The 15,979-nt window shown below is 49.1% G+C and overlaps 1 protein-coding gene across 2 annotated transcripts in view; it reads left to right on the top strand.

Moving 5' to 3' along the window:
* Positions 1-1,583: 1,583 nt before the first annotated feature.
* Positions 1,584-15,979, top strand: part of NAPB (NSF attachment protein beta) — a 32,229-nt gene continuing 17,833 nt past the window's right edge. For both annotated transcript variants that reach the window (XR_010376698.1, XM_011000118.3), the window contains exons 1-2: positions 1,584-1,775; positions 15,450-15,529. Coding sequence is in view for 1 of the 2 variants with exons in the window: in XM_011000118.3 (XP_010998420.1) it covers positions 1,678-1,775; positions 15,450-15,529 (178 nt within the window). In the remaining variant the exon portion in view is untranslated. The remainder of the gene's footprint in view (positions 1,776-15,449; positions 15,530-15,979) is intronic.

Below are 15,979 nucleotides of genomic sequence, written 5' to 3'. Positions count from 1 at the left end.
CTCGGAGTTAGAGTGATGCATGCAGTAAAAGAAAGAAGCTCTGCCAGAGGAGCTGAGGTTTCCTTCGGTCTCTAGAGTGGCTGCACTGGGTGAACTCTGAGACACATGCTGTGGTTACCTTTCTGCCTAGGAGTCTGGACTTCTTGCCTTCCTCTCTGAAGACAGGCTTCATCTTCTTAGCTGTATTTTGTGTGCCGGTGCCCACGGTGCACTTACTAATAGTTTGAAATTGTCACAAGTTCTTGTTTGGCAGTGATTTTCATATTTGCTTCACCACTTCTGCTTTAGCCTTGCCAAATGTAAATGGTCTAGACTTTATATTAAAAAATGATGCCCTCTGGGACAGGCCTGGAAATCGTTGGCACACAATAGCATCTATCCATGGATACTTGTTGGAGATTAGAAGTCTTGCTGGCAGGCAGAGCTGTGTTCCAGGAGACCCACTCCACACTATGGCCAGCATTATGTAGAGAATAAGGGACCTCACTGGTTCGCATCCATTGAAAAGAATCCAGTCAACAAAAGACCATTGTGCCTACATCCCACACAGGCAAGTCTGCAATGACCAGTGAAGACTGACAAAGTTGCAATGTGCAGGCACTGAAAAACAACTCTGATTTAATTTTTTTTAGATTAACGTTAGTATTTTTTAATTGAAGTATAGTCGATTTACAACGTTGTGTTAGTTTCTTGTGTACAGCATAGTGGTTCAGTTACACATATACACTCCTTCTCATATTCTTTTTCACTATTACAAGGTATTGAAGATAGTTCCCTGTGCTCTACAGTATGACCTTGTTGTTTACCTATTTTATATATAGTAGTGTGTATCTGCAAATTCCAAACACCCAGTTTATTCCTCTCCCTCTTTCTCCCTGGTAACCGCAAGTTTATTTTCTATGTCTGTGAGTCTGTTTCTGTTTTGCAAATGAGTTCATTTGTGTTGTTTTTTTAAGATTCCACATATAAGTGATATCGTATGGTATTTTTATATTGAATTTATATTGGGACAAATGCTTCCTCGTTAAAGGCCTTGCTGGAGATAAACGTGGCCCCTCCTGCTGCTGTAGCTGGAGGGTTGGTAGCCGGGCATCGCAAGGTCAGTGCAGCTGCTTACCACGGCCGGGCCACCTTACACCACGCTCGGGGAATTCGCGCGCAGTGGGGCATTCCATCCTGCCACCTGCCGCGTCCTCCATCCCGTTATCCCCGCGTCCCCGAGTCCTCGTCCGTCCCTGACCACGCTCAGTCGTGCTGGGCGGGGACTCCTGAACCAACGTGATGCTTGGGTTTGAAGCCACGGGTCCTTTTCCATTTCCCGCATCCTTAAAACGATAAACGTTCTCCTAGGCCGAGGGCCCTACAGAAGGTCGGGACCCCAGCCCCCAAGCCCCTGAAGCCAGCCCTGCCCTGCAGCGTTCTGGCAGCTGTGGTTGACGCCTCCTACACTCCCATCCCCCGGCCGCGGCCTGGACTACAACTCCCGATAGGCTATGCGCCGCGCCTGCGCACCTTGCCGCCGCGAGAGGCGCTCCCGGGAGCGGCCCGGACTGGAACTCCCGACAGGCTGCGCGCCGCGCCTGCGCGTCCCGCCACCGCGAGAGTTCAGGGAGGCGCTGGAGGCGCTGGAGGCGCGTCGGCGCGGGAGGAGGTTGTTGAGGCCGCCGCGCAGACGACATGGACACCGCGGGGAAGGAGCGAGAGGCGGTGCAGCTGATGGCGGAGGCCGAGAAGCGAGTCAAGGCCTCCCATTCCTTCCTTCGAGGGCTGTTCGGGTGAGTGCCGGGCCGCGCGTGCCCTGAGGGGGGGTCTCCATCCCGGGCTGGCGCCCCTCCCCCCCACGCCTCCTCTGGATCCCTCGGAACAACCAGGAGCCCTCAGCCCCCGCCCGCCCTCTAGGGCTCCCCTAGGGCCCCGGAACCCTCCCCACACGCGCCCCGGACCCCCCGGAACGCCCCAGGGGCCCTCAGGCCCCGCCCGCCCTCCAGGGCTCTCCTAGGGCCCCCGGAACCCCCGACGCCCCCCTCGGGCCCCGCACTGGCGGGGGGGTGTCCCGCGGGTTCGCGGCAGCGCGGGTGTGCCTGACCCTCCCCGCCGCGACCACATCGGTTTGTTCGTTTCGCCACGAATGAACCGCGACCCTCGGGAGACCCGTGTGGGCGTGAGGCGTCCGAGACCCCCGCCCCAACGCCCGCGTCTGTCTGGGGGAGTCGGGCGGGCGGTGGGGCCGCGGCGCCCGCATCCCGCCACCCTGTGCGCCAAGTACGCGTTAATAGTGTCCGTGGAAGCGACGACAGGTTTTCCCCAATCAGCGTGTTTCCTTCACCGGAGCTTGACGTGAAACCCAGGCCTCCTGTTGGACTGGGGATAACGCGGCTTCCCTTTAAGGCTGCGCCTTTGGGGACCGCGTTCATTTCCCAGGGAAGGTCTTGAATTCGGGCTTCCCACAGAGCAGAGCCTGCACCGACAGTTGTTGGAAGAATGCTGGGCGGTTGAATGTGCGAATGATTCAGCTGTTTAGGACGAGAGGCAGAAAATTCGCGGTGGTTTTTTGTTTTTCCTTTTGAAAGTGCAAGGTCCTCTGCCGACACCAAGAGCCTGTGTTTGTTTTGAGAAGGACCGGAGGTCCGTGCTTAACTGTTGCATCATTAAACAGAGTTCTATTTCTGCACAAGTTCGGTTTGTTATCAGCTTGTTTGCCGCCTTCATTCTTTTGCTCGAAATACTTCACGTCGTTGACCAGCTGCAGGCAGTGCGCAAATGCACGTTTCACGCGGTGCGCGTGGTGCAGGATGCGAAGATGCGGAGGGGTTAAGGGGCCCTGTCCTCGAGAACCTCGCAGGGCACTTTTCCCAGCTGGTTTCTAGATTTCTCTTGTGACGTGTGGTTTGGTTTATAGCGTGTACCATAGATTTCTTCCCCTTTTTAAGTATGGCAGTACCTTAGGAGAGCTGCCTAGTATTGGAGGCTGACAGCAAACAGTAACTCCTTGCTCTGGGTAAACAACACAGTTAAAACGAGTTCAGATAAACGCGAATGTCATAGCACCTCCTGCCGGAGGTGATCTTAATAGCACAGCGTATTTCAAGTCCGGAGGTGCGTCCCTGGAGGACAGTCTGCGATTGGCAGAGGGAAGCGCCTCGCAGCACCTGATGCTTGTCCAGGGAGCATTCCTTTCTGTGAAGAGGTGTTGCGTTATTGTTTTTGTGAAACTGGGCCAAATCTTGAGTCAGTAATTCTCAAAGGATTTTGAAAAGACTTTGTCTTCAGAGAAACGTTTTTTCCTCCTTGACTGTTGATCACCTGTTTCTCTGTCCGGCCGCAGAGGAAGGCTTTCATTCTCTCCGGTCACACTTAGTTTGCATGAAAGTCGTTGCATCCTGGGTCTGACCTGGCTCCAGCAGGTCAGTTTATTATCCTCGCTTTGGGATCTGGGGCAGCTCCTTTGCACCCCCCGACCCTGCTATAAATTGGGGTAACAGTAGGATATCCCGTAGTGAGTGAGGGCTCCGTTAGTACGTGCTTGTAAAACGCGTAGGGTCGATGAAGATGGGGACTAGGACATGTTAATGAGTGTATTGATCAGAACTGTCAGCCCCAGCTGTTTATCAGGGAAGTGGAGAACCAGACAGACCCAGTGGCTTTGCCAGGACTTCAGAGCTAAAGGCCTTTTGGACTAGATCATTCGTCTTTTACTGAAATAAAATTTTTGAAAGAGCTCTGCACCGTGTGTTATTCATACCGTGGAGGACTGTGTTTTCAGTAATGCTTGGCTCCAGAACAGCCTGGAGAAGAAGGGTACTCAGAGTTCTGAGCTTTAATAACATTACATAATTATTTGAAGGCCCAAACCTGGCCTAGTTTCTCTGTCAGTTACAGTGGGAGGGCAGGTTCTGTATGCATTTCAGGTGTTTGGAATCTTAGTTGTGAGCCTTCCGGGCTGGGACGCTGTCAGCTCCACCCCACCCCTGCGCCCTCAGCTCTGGAGTCCCATCTGCTTGTTGCCCTTTAAACCGCGGTGTTGTCCGTCTTCGTGTCAGACTCCTTACTTAACCAAACCCACCACAGGAGGGTCAGCAGTGTCACTGAGCCCACATGTTTAAGAGCTGGCGCCAGTGCTCCAAAGAGGCCACCGAGACAGGGTGCTGAGCCGGCTGCAGGTGCTTCCCACTGCAGACTCGTTCCCGCTGCAGGTGACCCCTTTTAGGGCTGATCCCCTGCACTCAGTGTTGATCCCCCACCGTCGCTAGTTTGGTGCAATGCTGTGTTCTTTTCTCACTGCTCTTCTGTAGCTCTTTCCTCTTGCTTTCAGTAAAATTAGATGAAAAAATGCTTTGTATGCTCCAGAGAAAAAGTCAGTTGTGTTTTCCTCCTGTGTGTGAGGCACAGATCCAAGTCCATGCCTGTCTGCGGGATGTCAGTGCTCCTTCCCCCAGGAGAGGAGCCGCCCGGGGACCAGCTGTCACAAGGACTGAGGTTGTGTGTTGCTGTCCTGCATGAAGGACGGTTAACCTGTGTGTGTTTTTGTAGTTGTGGAATTAAATTAAAACTTACTCTTTCTGCTGGCTTAGCGTAGTACAGCAAAACTACCACCACGAGGGTTGTGTTTCAATTTCATTTGTTTCCAGAGATGAGCTATTGAATTTTATAGTTAGTTTCAAATTCTAATTTAGCATCTCATGAATTGCTAATAGGGTCTTAAGCTGACCGGGGTCTGACAGCAGGTAACTTTGCATTTCCAAGGCCCCTCACTGCCTTCTCCATCTTGATGTGGGAGACCACGTTGAGGATGCACTGCCCAGCTCACATGGAAGAGAGTGGCTTAAGACCGACGGTGGGAAGACGTTCTGGGTGGTTAATCTGTCTTCTCTTGCTCGTGAATGTTCCCCAGTCTCAAAGCTTGTAAAAAAAAAAGCCAGAAATCTGGCAGTGTCAAAGTAAAGGTAAAGAAAGACTCTGGGGTTGTCTTGAAATAATTGTGAGCTTATGATCTCTTAGCTACTTGTGAAAATTGGGAGTGTTTCTCAAGCACAGCAGGCCATTAATTGTCAGTGTTTTCTTCACTCAGCGTTGTGACAAAGATAGTGTTTAAAATTTTGCCAAAATATGCTGGGGGCATGTGATAGCATTCATAAAGCATTTAGGTCTCCTCAGTTACAATAGATATTCAAATGCAGATTGAACTTAAAAAATTATTAAGCTCAGATTTACTTAGAGACAGGTGGTGTGGTATAAGAACTAAATATTTCTTATATAATAAGGAATAGAATAATTGTATTTTATATAACGTCTATTATGTATGAATTACAGTTACATATGCTATTACACATAGGAAAACCAGATACAAGTTGAAGTTTATTAGTTTGGTGGCCCTGGCCAAGTAAATCACACTCAGAGCTTCTGTTTCGGCTTTGAATGGGCAGAGGGAAAGAAAGTACTTGTCAGAGTTGTGAGGACTGAGTGAGGGGTCAGCATGCTGACAAAGTGGCACTAAGCTGTGTTACTGTTAACTGTCATCCTTGGGCATTCTGATTTTGGTGTTACAGTTTGTGTATCAAATGATAAACAGTTGCCAGGTTGTCCTTTTCCTGTTTGCTTTTTGCAATGTTCACCACGTACTCTCATTCTTGTGAGCCTGCAAGGTGCACATTTGTTCCGGGGGTAGGGAGGACGGGTGGCGTGTGGCCCTGGAGTGTCAGCCCCAGGGGTCCGCCTTTTTCTTGCTGGTCCAGCAGCTCCCCCAGCGCGTGACCTGCCGCAGGTGCTAGTTGGTCCTGCCGGAGAGACCTGGGTGAAGGCGGGTGCAGACAACTGACTTGTCCTCTTGTCTGGTTTCAAGAGTGGAGGTAACAGTGATGGGGGTTCACATTGCTTTTTTCTGTGTTTTCTTAAATACGTGTTTATAGTCAATGTGGCAGCGACGTAGGGTAGGAAAATGCTTGGAGTACAGAGGGTTTCAGTTGAAAAGTGAAGTTTTCCCGGAGTCCTCACTCTGCTAAACCTTACTCAGCAGAAGGAACCGTTCTTAGCCTTTTTTTTGATTCCTCTGATGGTTACTAGCATAATTCAAAATAATTTTAGAGTAGTTACACTACCTACTGTATTAATTTTAGATAACATCTATCAGTTTTGCTAAAAACGAAGAATTTTGCATAGCCCATATGACAGTGCATTTTCTCCTTAGCCTCCTGATTTTGGTTAATTTTCAATCTCTAAAGTTTTATCTACAAGTTTAAAAAAAATTTAAACTTGTAATTCTACTTAAAATTTTTTTCAAATGTCTTTCTATTTCTATGAGTTATAGAGTGGCTGGGAATATAATACAAACTGGGATTTTTTGAGATTCCAAGAAACCAGGTATGACCTGGGAGTGGGCTGCAGCCAGCGTGCAGGACCACCTAGCTAGAGGAGGCCTGTGGTCTGTCTTTAGGCTCTCCCTTTGCGTCTATTTGATTAGATGGTGAAATCAGTAAAGCTTCTGGGCTGTAAGAACTTACAGTAAGTGGTACTTAGAGTTCGCAGTAAGAAAGCTGTGGAAGTAGCATTTCAGAATGTTGTGTCTGTATTTGAATAGAGCTTATCATAAGCAATGGCAATTTAATTAAGATATAACAAATTAATAGGTCAGTACTTTCTTGGATTAAATGTTATGTTTTTCACAATAAGGAAGTACCTGCCAATTCCAGTTGCAGTAGGTGCTTTCCTTAGGGGTTGAAGGAAGCGTTCTGTTTTGGAGGCCTCTTCAGTGCCAGTAAGAGGAACGTGACTTTTCTCCTGAATTATGTACTAATTAGTGACCATCCTCACAGCGAGCTGTCCTTGCGTTTTGAATAATCCCTCTGGGTTATAATTTTTTATGGGCTATTGGATTCTGGTTTTAAATGTTTTATTTTGAATTCTTTTACTTACTGTTCTTTTGTGTAGACTTTCTCAGGTTGAAGTGCTGATGTCACAGGTGCCTCAGAGAGAATTAAGGTTTTCTACTCCCACGCTCTGGTCTTTGGAGACTTAAATAGAACCCTCTTACAGTGAAAGGATCTCGGGCTTTTTGGTGGGTGTTTCTTTGATAACGTTCTCTTTTTTCCCTCTGGAATTTGTAATGCTTAAACTCTCTCTTCTGAAGTCAGTTTTGGTAAGTTGCATTTTCCTGGGAAATTACTCATTTCATCCAAGTTTTAAAATTTATTTGCAGAGTTGTGCAAAGTAATCTTTTATGACTTTTAAAAATGTTATTGCAGTAATTTCTGTCTTGTTACGTCTCTCGTGTTTGTGCTTCTTCTCTTTTATTCTTGATTCTGTTGATTGTTTTCCCCAAACAGCTGGTGTCTGACTTGTGCGTTCACTGGTTTGCTGCTTCTGCCTCGCTAACTTCTGCTTCTGCCTTACTGCTCTCTCTTGGTTTTGCCCTTCGCTTTTTTTTGGGAATTGGGGGCAGTATTTAGTTCATTATTTCTATTGTTTTATTTATCTGGATCCAAGTATTCATGGATGAATTTTCCTTTAAAACTGTGTAACTGCTTTAATTACATCTCATAGATCCTGATACATTAATTTGCTTCTTCCCCTTTGACCCAAGAGTTGTTTGAGGGTTTTGTTTCAGGTGGAAGGGCCTTTTTTTGTATACTAGTAATTTCCAGCTTTATTTCATTGTGATTGGAGGGCTTACTCAGGTTTTCTCTGCCTTTAGTGTGTGGTTGGTGGTCGTGCGTGGTCCAGTGCACCTGAGGAGGGGTGTGTTTTCTCACAGAGCAGGTGGCTGCATGAGATCCCCGAGGTCAGCTGCTGACTGTCGTCGAGGTCTTTCATGTGTTCGTTTTTTGTCCACTTGACCTGTTTTGGCCTAAAGGGGGTATATTTATATCAGTGTCTCCTTTTATAAGTGCATTTCTATCTTCTTGGATTGGGTGTAATTTCTGCTGTAAAGGTGGCTGCTGTATTGTGGTACCTAGATATTTAAAACTAGTATGATTTCATTATGAATTGTATCTTTAGCATGGTGAAGTGCATTTCTTTATTTCATATGATACCTTTTTGAGCCCAAATTCTACCTTATCTGATGCCAGGGTAGCAGTCCCCCCTTTCTTGTTATTCGCGTTTGCCTGTTTTAGGGCTGTGTGATGTAAGAGGATTATTCCTGATGCCTGTTGCCATGTGACCTGCGCTGCCTGGCTGAGGAGAGGGCACCTCCCCTCCCTACTGAGTTGTGGTGGAGGGAGGGAGGGAAACTGAGCGGAAGCTGCTGGGTTGTCCCATGCTTCTGCTGTGGTTTCTCTGTCATGAGAAGGGAACACCCCAGGTAGGGCTGCGCTCCTCGGTAGAGATGCCCCCGGAGGAGGGGCCGGCGGAGTCGCGACCTGCCTGCAGCAGGTGGGGTGAGGGGGAGAGACTAGGGGGTTTGTTGCTGCAGCAGACCTGACAAGCGCTGGTTGGTGTGCTTGGTAAACTTCTGACCATCTCTTTATCTTAAGGCTCTCCTATTGGGCAGAGTTGGGTTTTGACTTGTGAACAAATGTAAAATCTTCAGCGTGTTTACATTATTGCTCTGACGGGTGTGCGGATGATTTTTAATTGTGTCATCCTGCTCTGTTATTTTTGTTGTGTCTAGCAGACCCTTGAGCAGCGTGGGTTTAAACTGAGCAGGTCTACTCACATGCAGATTTTTCTGCAGTAAGTCCTGCGGGGCTGCGTGATCTGCAGAATTGAGGACGCAGGGAACTATGTGTTTCCGGAGCCGCGTGTCAGACGTGGACTTTCCACTGCGCCGAGGGTCAGCGCCCAGCCCCCAGCCCCCATGCTGTTCAGAGGTCAATGTTCTGTTCTATTTGCAGTTTTTCTTCATGTGATTTCTTTGCTTTTTATTTAGGAAACTTAGTACTTTTGTTCTACTGGTTACCTTTATACTGTGAATCTCTTTTAATACCTTAGCTCTGTTTCCTTTCTTAGGCATTGAGTATTTTGCCTTCTCTGAGAACACCCATCACCATGTGCCAGTCAGTGAGCATGTCCTACGTACCCCTTTATCCAGGGTGTGTGTTGGGGGAAAGGTTCAGTTTTTGTACAGATCTTCCTCAACTTACCATGGGATTATGTCCCAGTAAACCCACTGTAAGTTGAAAATGCCATCAATTGAAAATGCATTTAGTACACCTAACCTGCTGATACCAGTACATCGTGCCTTAGCCCGGCCTGCTTAAACTTGTGTTAGCCTACAGTTGGGCAAAACCACCTAACACAAAGCACATTTAATACTAAAGCATTGAGTATCTTATGTAATTCATTGACTGTGGTACTGAAAGTGAACAGCAGAGTGGGTGTCTGGGGGCGGAGCGCTGGTGTCTGGGGGCGGAGCGCTGGTGAGCTGCCTGTGATAACAGCTGTAAGCAGATGCTGACGCCCGGACTGCAGGCCGCCGGTGAGCTCAGCGCGCACCCTGCCCAGAATCACGAGGGGTTCGCACTGCGAATCGCTAGCCTGGGAAAGAATCAGACTCAGAGTGTGCTTTCTACTGGGTGTGTGTCACTTTTGCACCGTTGTAAGGTTGGAAACTCGTAAGTCAAACCATCGTGAGTCAGGGCCATCTGTACTTTGTCAGAGCAAACGTTTCCATGTTATTTGTCTACCTCTGTTCCTCCTGTTTTTGGTCTTGGATCTTTAATGTCTAATGTGTTTTCCTTCCACCTGGGGAACAGACTTTTTAAAGTATGTGATAAGTATGTTAATAAATATTCCTGTATGGTTGGTTTTTAACATAAAACATTAAACAAATAAAGTTTATGGATATGAAAAATACATATTTAGAGGAAACTCTCATTCAGAAAGACACATGCACTCCCAGTTTTCACAGCACTATTTACAGTAGCTAAGACATGGAAGCAGCATAAGTGTCCATCAGCAGATGGCTGAATAGGGAAGCTGGGATATATTTGTACAATGGAATACTACTCAGCCATAATAAGAATGCGATAAGGCCATTTGCAGCAACGTGGATAGACGTAGAGATTATTATATTAAATGAAGTAAGTCAGACAGAGAATGGCATATGATTTCACTTATATATGGAATCTTAAAAAAATGATACAAATGAATTTATTTACAAAACAGACTCACAGACAGAAACCAAACTGTGGTTACCAGGGGGAAAGGGGGGGAATAAATTGGGAGTTTGGGGTTAACAGACACACACTCCCATGTATAAAAGAGATGAACAGCAAGTACCTACAGTACAGCAGAGGGAACTACATTCAATATCTTGTAATAACCTGTAATGGAAAAGACTCTGGAAAAGAATATGTGTGTGGGTGACGGACTCACTTTCCTATACACCTGAAACTAACACAGCATTTGTCAATCAGCCACACTTCAATTTTAATTAATTAATTAATTGAAATAAAAAAAAAAAAGATCTGATGGTCTCACCAGGCTGTGCTTCACAGTAGAGCTGGGTCTGCGTTCCCAGTGCCTGGTAGGCCTTTCAGTGTTTAGATCCAGATCGTAGGTCTGTATGAAAGCAGAAGATTCAGTACCGTGTCAGTGCTCTTCCGCGGCCCATTCTCCAGTTGCAGGCTGTGGGCTCTCAGCCTGTGCTCTGTCCCCTTGTCTCTGACCCCCTCCCTCCTTTGTTTCATTTTCATCCTCTTGGCAGTTTTCATGTTTCTCAGCTTCAGGGGGTCTGTTCTCCCCTTCTGTGTAGTAGAGCTAAGGGCTCATTTCTAAGATGATTGGTCTCCTTTCCTTCTAGACTTTGATCCCTTACCGACCTCTGCGCTGTGTGCGGGGGGTGCCCCGCGCCGGCCTGAGGCGCTGGGCTGGCGCCGGGTGAGGCCAGCTGGCCTTCTTGCTTGGCTTCTCACACTTTATGTCAGGGAATTATGCTTAAACACAGGTGCTTTTCCAGACTCCTTAAATGTCTACAGTGTCTGAGAATCTATGATTATTTTTTCCTCAATAAACAGACATAGTGACAAGTTCTCAAAAGATGGAACCCCGGGGTCCGAGGCTGAGCACTGAGGCTGCGCTTGGGGCGCAGGTCTGCCTGCTGCTCGGGGGCACAGCTGGGATGACTGACTGTGGGTGGTCTGGCCCCTACACCTGCTGCTGGTTTGTGAAACAGTGCAGGGCCTCAGTCTAGCAGTGACAGGCATTTGGTGTCAGAATTCGGATGAGCCCAAGAAGAGAATCTCCCTGGGGCTTCCGTGTCTCCCCTCCTTCGGGGTCTTTGCTTCCTCCTCACGTGGAGGGAGTGGGACTGTAGACAAATAGGTTAAACCCAGAAATGAAATCATCTTGCAAGGAAAACTAGGAAGATTCCCAGGCTTTTAGAACCAGTGGATATTATAGATGTGAAGGGTCAGGTGAAAACGCACTGCTCCTGGAAGGATGACCACAGAGCAGACAGTCGCATGCGGCTGCGCTGCCGGGATGTAGTTGAGCCCCGCGTCTGTTCTCATCCGGGTCCTGGCACAGACTCGTGCAGCCCCTCTGTGACCCCGAGTGCTGAGGGTGAGGGGTCCTCTCTTGTTCACAGTGAGCCCCTTCATCCCCACCTGGCTTGTGCTACGAGGTGACTCCTGGGGGTCCCTAGAGGGGGCTGGTTGTCAGTGGAACCAGCCGGTGATGAGAAGGCTGGAACTTTCAGCCCCACGCTGACCTCCCGGGAGGAGAGGGGGCTGGGGACTGAGCCAGTCCCTCGCGGTCGAGGATTGGATCAGTCTTGCCTCTGTAACGAGCCTCTGTAAAAACCCTAAACAGTGGGGTCCTGAGTGCTTCCCGGATGGAGAAGGCCTGGAGGTGCCAGGAGGGGCACCTGCCCCACGGGGACACGGGGAAGCCGCACCAGTCTGGGGCCAGGGCCGCTTCTTCCCTGCGGACCCTGCATCATCAGCATCGTTGCCGACGCCTGTGTGCCAGGCCCAGTGCCCGAGGCGGTCTGTGTGCACTGAGGGGGCGGCTCTCCCAGCGGACTCGGTGGTTCCCCCGGGCCTGGCACCACTCCAGAGACCCCTGTTTTCAGCCTTCCCACACAGTGCGACATCCCTTCGGGGTGTTGTGGGAGGGAGCTGAATTTTGTCTCCGGCCCTGCTTTGGCATTGGCAGGGCGTTGGCGCTGTCGCAGCTGTGATGCGTCCGCTCTGCATCTTGTGGTTTCAGAGCAGCTCTGTCCTGCCTCAGCAGGTGCCTGCTTTCCTCGGGGCCCACCTCGTGCTGTGTGCCCCCAGTCCCCGGGGGCCGTGTGGGGGTGCCTCCCGCCCACGCACGTGTTCTGGTCGGGGTGATTCCCGGGGCTCTGGATAGGTTGCTCTCATCCAAGACAAGGAAAATGCAAGACTTCAGGGGAGTCTGCATTAACAGGCTTGTCTGCGTGTCGATGCCACCTCTTTGAGATAACTGACTGACTGTGACCTTTTTCCCCTGAGCATCTGAGTGGGGCAGGCAGGATGGGGTGTGAAGAGAGGCAGGGCCTTGTGGGGCTGCGGCTCCACGCTGACCTCTGAGGAGCAGGGGCTGGGGGTGTTGGACAGAGACTTTTGCAGCCCTGAAGTTGAATGTTACTCTGAGCATTCTGACCTCCTCCTGGTGAGAACTCTGTTTTCCTAGTTTTTCTGGCAGTTCAGTGCCATGTACTAAGTTGTATCACTTTGTAAGGTAGGTTCCCTGGCAGAGACCTGTTCCTCTTTTGAAGGGTTTTTTAACCTCACAGGGCTCTGGATAACAATGGAAGCATTTGAGGGTGAATTTGGAATATTTGTCCTTAAATACATTTTAAGGACTATACAAATTGACTTTCACATGTGCAGAACCCAGTAGGCCTTTGGAGTGATTTAAAAGCACGTTTTTCATGAATTGTTCAGGTTGTGTCTGTTTATGACAAATGAGTTTTCTGGTGCTTTTAAAAACGAGAATACTTCTGGTGACTCTGTTTTGGAGAGGTGAGGGTCTTGAGTCTAGCAGGATTCATTCATTGTTTTCATAAAGATCGCTGAACTTGACCCCAGGTATCAGCTCCACCACAGACCTTGACTGGATGACCTTGGCGAGCCTGACCTCCAGGTACAGTTTTCTCGTCTGCAACATGGAGAGAGCAGCTTTCACAGTTGTTGTAAAAATGAAGCCGACATGAGCTTGTGAAAATCCGCAGCAGAAGACGGGCGTGATGTAGGCGTTCTGGTGCTCCTAGCTGCCTCTGTCTCTGAAAATAATAGGATACAGTGCATTTTAGTTAAGCTGGTTTGACTTGGAAACCTTTAATAAGAATGAGTGGACTATAATTACAGTTGAAGATTCCTGGTACGCTTTAGAAAAATAAGACAAAATGGCAAGCCTTAGTTTGCTCCAAGGAGCTATGGCTAAGATGGAAAACTTTCTCAATTAGGAATTTTCCTTTGGGATAATTAACTAATTTTTTTTAAAATGTAGCTTTGAGGTGGAGAAAAAGGCACAAGAAGGTGTAAGTGAGAGAAGGCCCTGCTCGTTCGGACTCTTCATTTCTGCTGCGGTTCCTTGCCGTTCTGCCATTGGCTGAGTGACGTAGCCCCCGGAGGGCACCCATTCACGTATCCAGTTAAGTAGTTCTTGGCAGTCACAAAGCTGTGGGACCATGACGACAGCTGATTTTAGAACATTTTCATCACCCTGAAAAGAAACTCTACCCTACCCCCTTAACTCTCCAGCACTCCCAGCTCGAGGCAGCCTCCAGCCTGTGTTCTGTCTCCTGTCTCGAGGGTCTGCCTGTTCTAGATCTTTCCTGTGTATGGTGCGCTCATCTGGGCTGCTTCCCACTCACACGACGTTATCAAGGCCCGTGTGTCGGAGCAGAGTCGGCATTCACTCCTTTTTATTGTGCGACAGCACGCGCCGTCTGTGTGCCACCTTTTATCTGTCGCTCGTCGGTTGATGAACTCTTGGATCGGTTCCACTTTTGTCTGTCATGAACAGTGCTGCTGTGGACATTTGTAGGCAAGTTTTTGTGTGGACTGATGTTTTCATTTCTCTTGGGAGGTATCTTGGGGTAGAGTTTCTGGGTCACGTAGTGACTATGTTTAACCTTTTGAGTGGCTGCCAAACTGCTGTCCAGCGTGGCTGCACCGCTGGCTGCCTGCACGAGGGGTACGAGGTCCCTGTTGCTGTATGTCCTCCATTAGGTCTGTCTTTTGGTTGCAGCCAGCCTCGTGGGAAGGAAGTGTTGTCTTGTGTGTGGCTTTGACCTGCGTCTCTCAGCTGGCTGGTGGTGTTGAGTCTCTCCTCAGGGGCTGATAGGCTGTATCTTTTGGGGGGGAGGTGGAGTTGTATCTTCTTTGGGGCAATGTCTATTCAGATCTTTTGCCTATTTTTAATTGGTTTATTAGTCATTTTATTATTGAGTTGTTAGAGTTCTTTATGTATTCCAGATACAAGTCCCTTATCAGACAGACATATTCCCAAAAGTTCGTACACCTTCAGTGGGTGGATCTAATTATAATGATCACCAGGATCGGCACCTCCCCTGGGTCTGACCCTGCAGTGGCAGCTACACCCGGACTCCTTCCTTTGATCTTTGTAACGACCTGGAGGTGTAGATGTATGACCCGCCGGTTGCTGGTGCGCAGTGGGGGTCACAGGAGTGTAAGAGCTGGCTGTGCCCTCCCCCGCCCTCCGCCTGCCCGCACACTCACCCTGCTGCCCGCTTCCGGGGTCAGCTTGGCTGCTCCTGTCTCTGTCCTTACATCCGTCCTCCCGTCCGAGCCCTTCCTGACGTGGGCTGCACAGAGCCTGCCTGGTCTGGGTCCGCTGGTTCTGGCATGCTCGCGGTGTGGACAGACAGGTAAAGGGACACTGTGCCCGGCCTCTGTGTGCTGAGAACGAGGGTGACGTTGCAGAGGGTTGTCTGTCTTTATGTGAGAAGGAATTTCTAAGCAGCTAAGGCTGTCTGTCGGCGAGATTGGCTGCCTGGGAGGAAGTCCCGAGCAGACTCCTGCCCGGTGGGCTGGCCCCTGGGCCTCTGCGGCAGCCTGGCACCTTCCTGCTCTGGCTTTGGGTTTTATATTTACTTTTAAGTCTGAGTGAACACAGTGCTGCACTCGTGGATGTTGATAGAATCACAACGTCTTTATCCTTCAAAATTTAATCTCCTTTGGAAAATGGACGTCTCATTTCCCAGAATGAATAAAACCTCACTTCTGATGTGTGGAATGGACTCTGGCTGAGGGCGCAGGCTCTGGGGCCGGCCAGATCTGTGTCTGAGTGTCCGTTCACGGCGTCCTCGCTTTGTGAGCTTTCCCTGGTCGCTGTCGTGGGCCTCAGTTTCCTCATCTGGAATACGGGGTGATTAGAGCACGCCCTCTGAGCAGCTGCTAAGATTCTGTCATGCTGCTCTGGCACCCAGCAAGTGCTCGTTAAATGTTCCTTGTTGTGGGGTGGGGGATGTGGATGGTCATTCCAGCGAAACTGAACCTCATTTTTAAATTTTTTTTCAGAGGAAACACAAGAATTGAAGAGGCCTGTGAAATGTATACCAGAGCTGCAAATATGTTCAAGATGGCCAAGAACTGGAGTGGTACGTAGACAGAACTTTGTTTGTTTGCTTTTCAGGTGAATAACTTTAAAATCTCTCTGAAGGAGGAAGTCCCTGTCTGCCTCCCCCAGAAAGAATGCTGGCCAGGGGCAGGTGTCAGCTCCATGGGCCAAGACAGGGCCCAGGCGCCCTGACTAAAGCCTGGAGACTGGGTCTGTTTTAGTGTCTGTGAACCACTTAGTAGAAAGACCTGAAGTTACGTGGCGTTAAGAAGGGGAGCCTTGGTTTCTTGCTGATGTTAAACCCATAGGGAAGGAAGCTGCACTAAAACTTGCTGAAAACCAGTGGGCTGGACAGAAATGCTTGCTTTCCTTTACCTGGACCCTGCGGAGAACTTCCGACCGCTCCTCAGTCTGTGATAACCTGTGTGCTGTGGTCCATGAGAGACGCAGCCGTGGGGTGTGATGGCTGTAAACCCCAACGGACTTGGCC

The sequence above is a fragment of the Camelus dromedarius genome, chromosome 18 (assembly GCF_036321535.1).
Source record: "Camelus dromedarius isolate mCamDro1 chromosome 18, mCamDro1.pat, whole genome shotgun sequence".
Classification (NCBI taxonomy): domain Eukaryota; kingdom Metazoa; phylum Chordata; class Mammalia; order Artiodactyla; family Camelidae; genus Camelus; species Camelus dromedarius.
The sequence above is the reverse complement of the archived record's forward strand: the minus strand, read 5'-3'. Positions and strand labels throughout refer to the sequence as shown.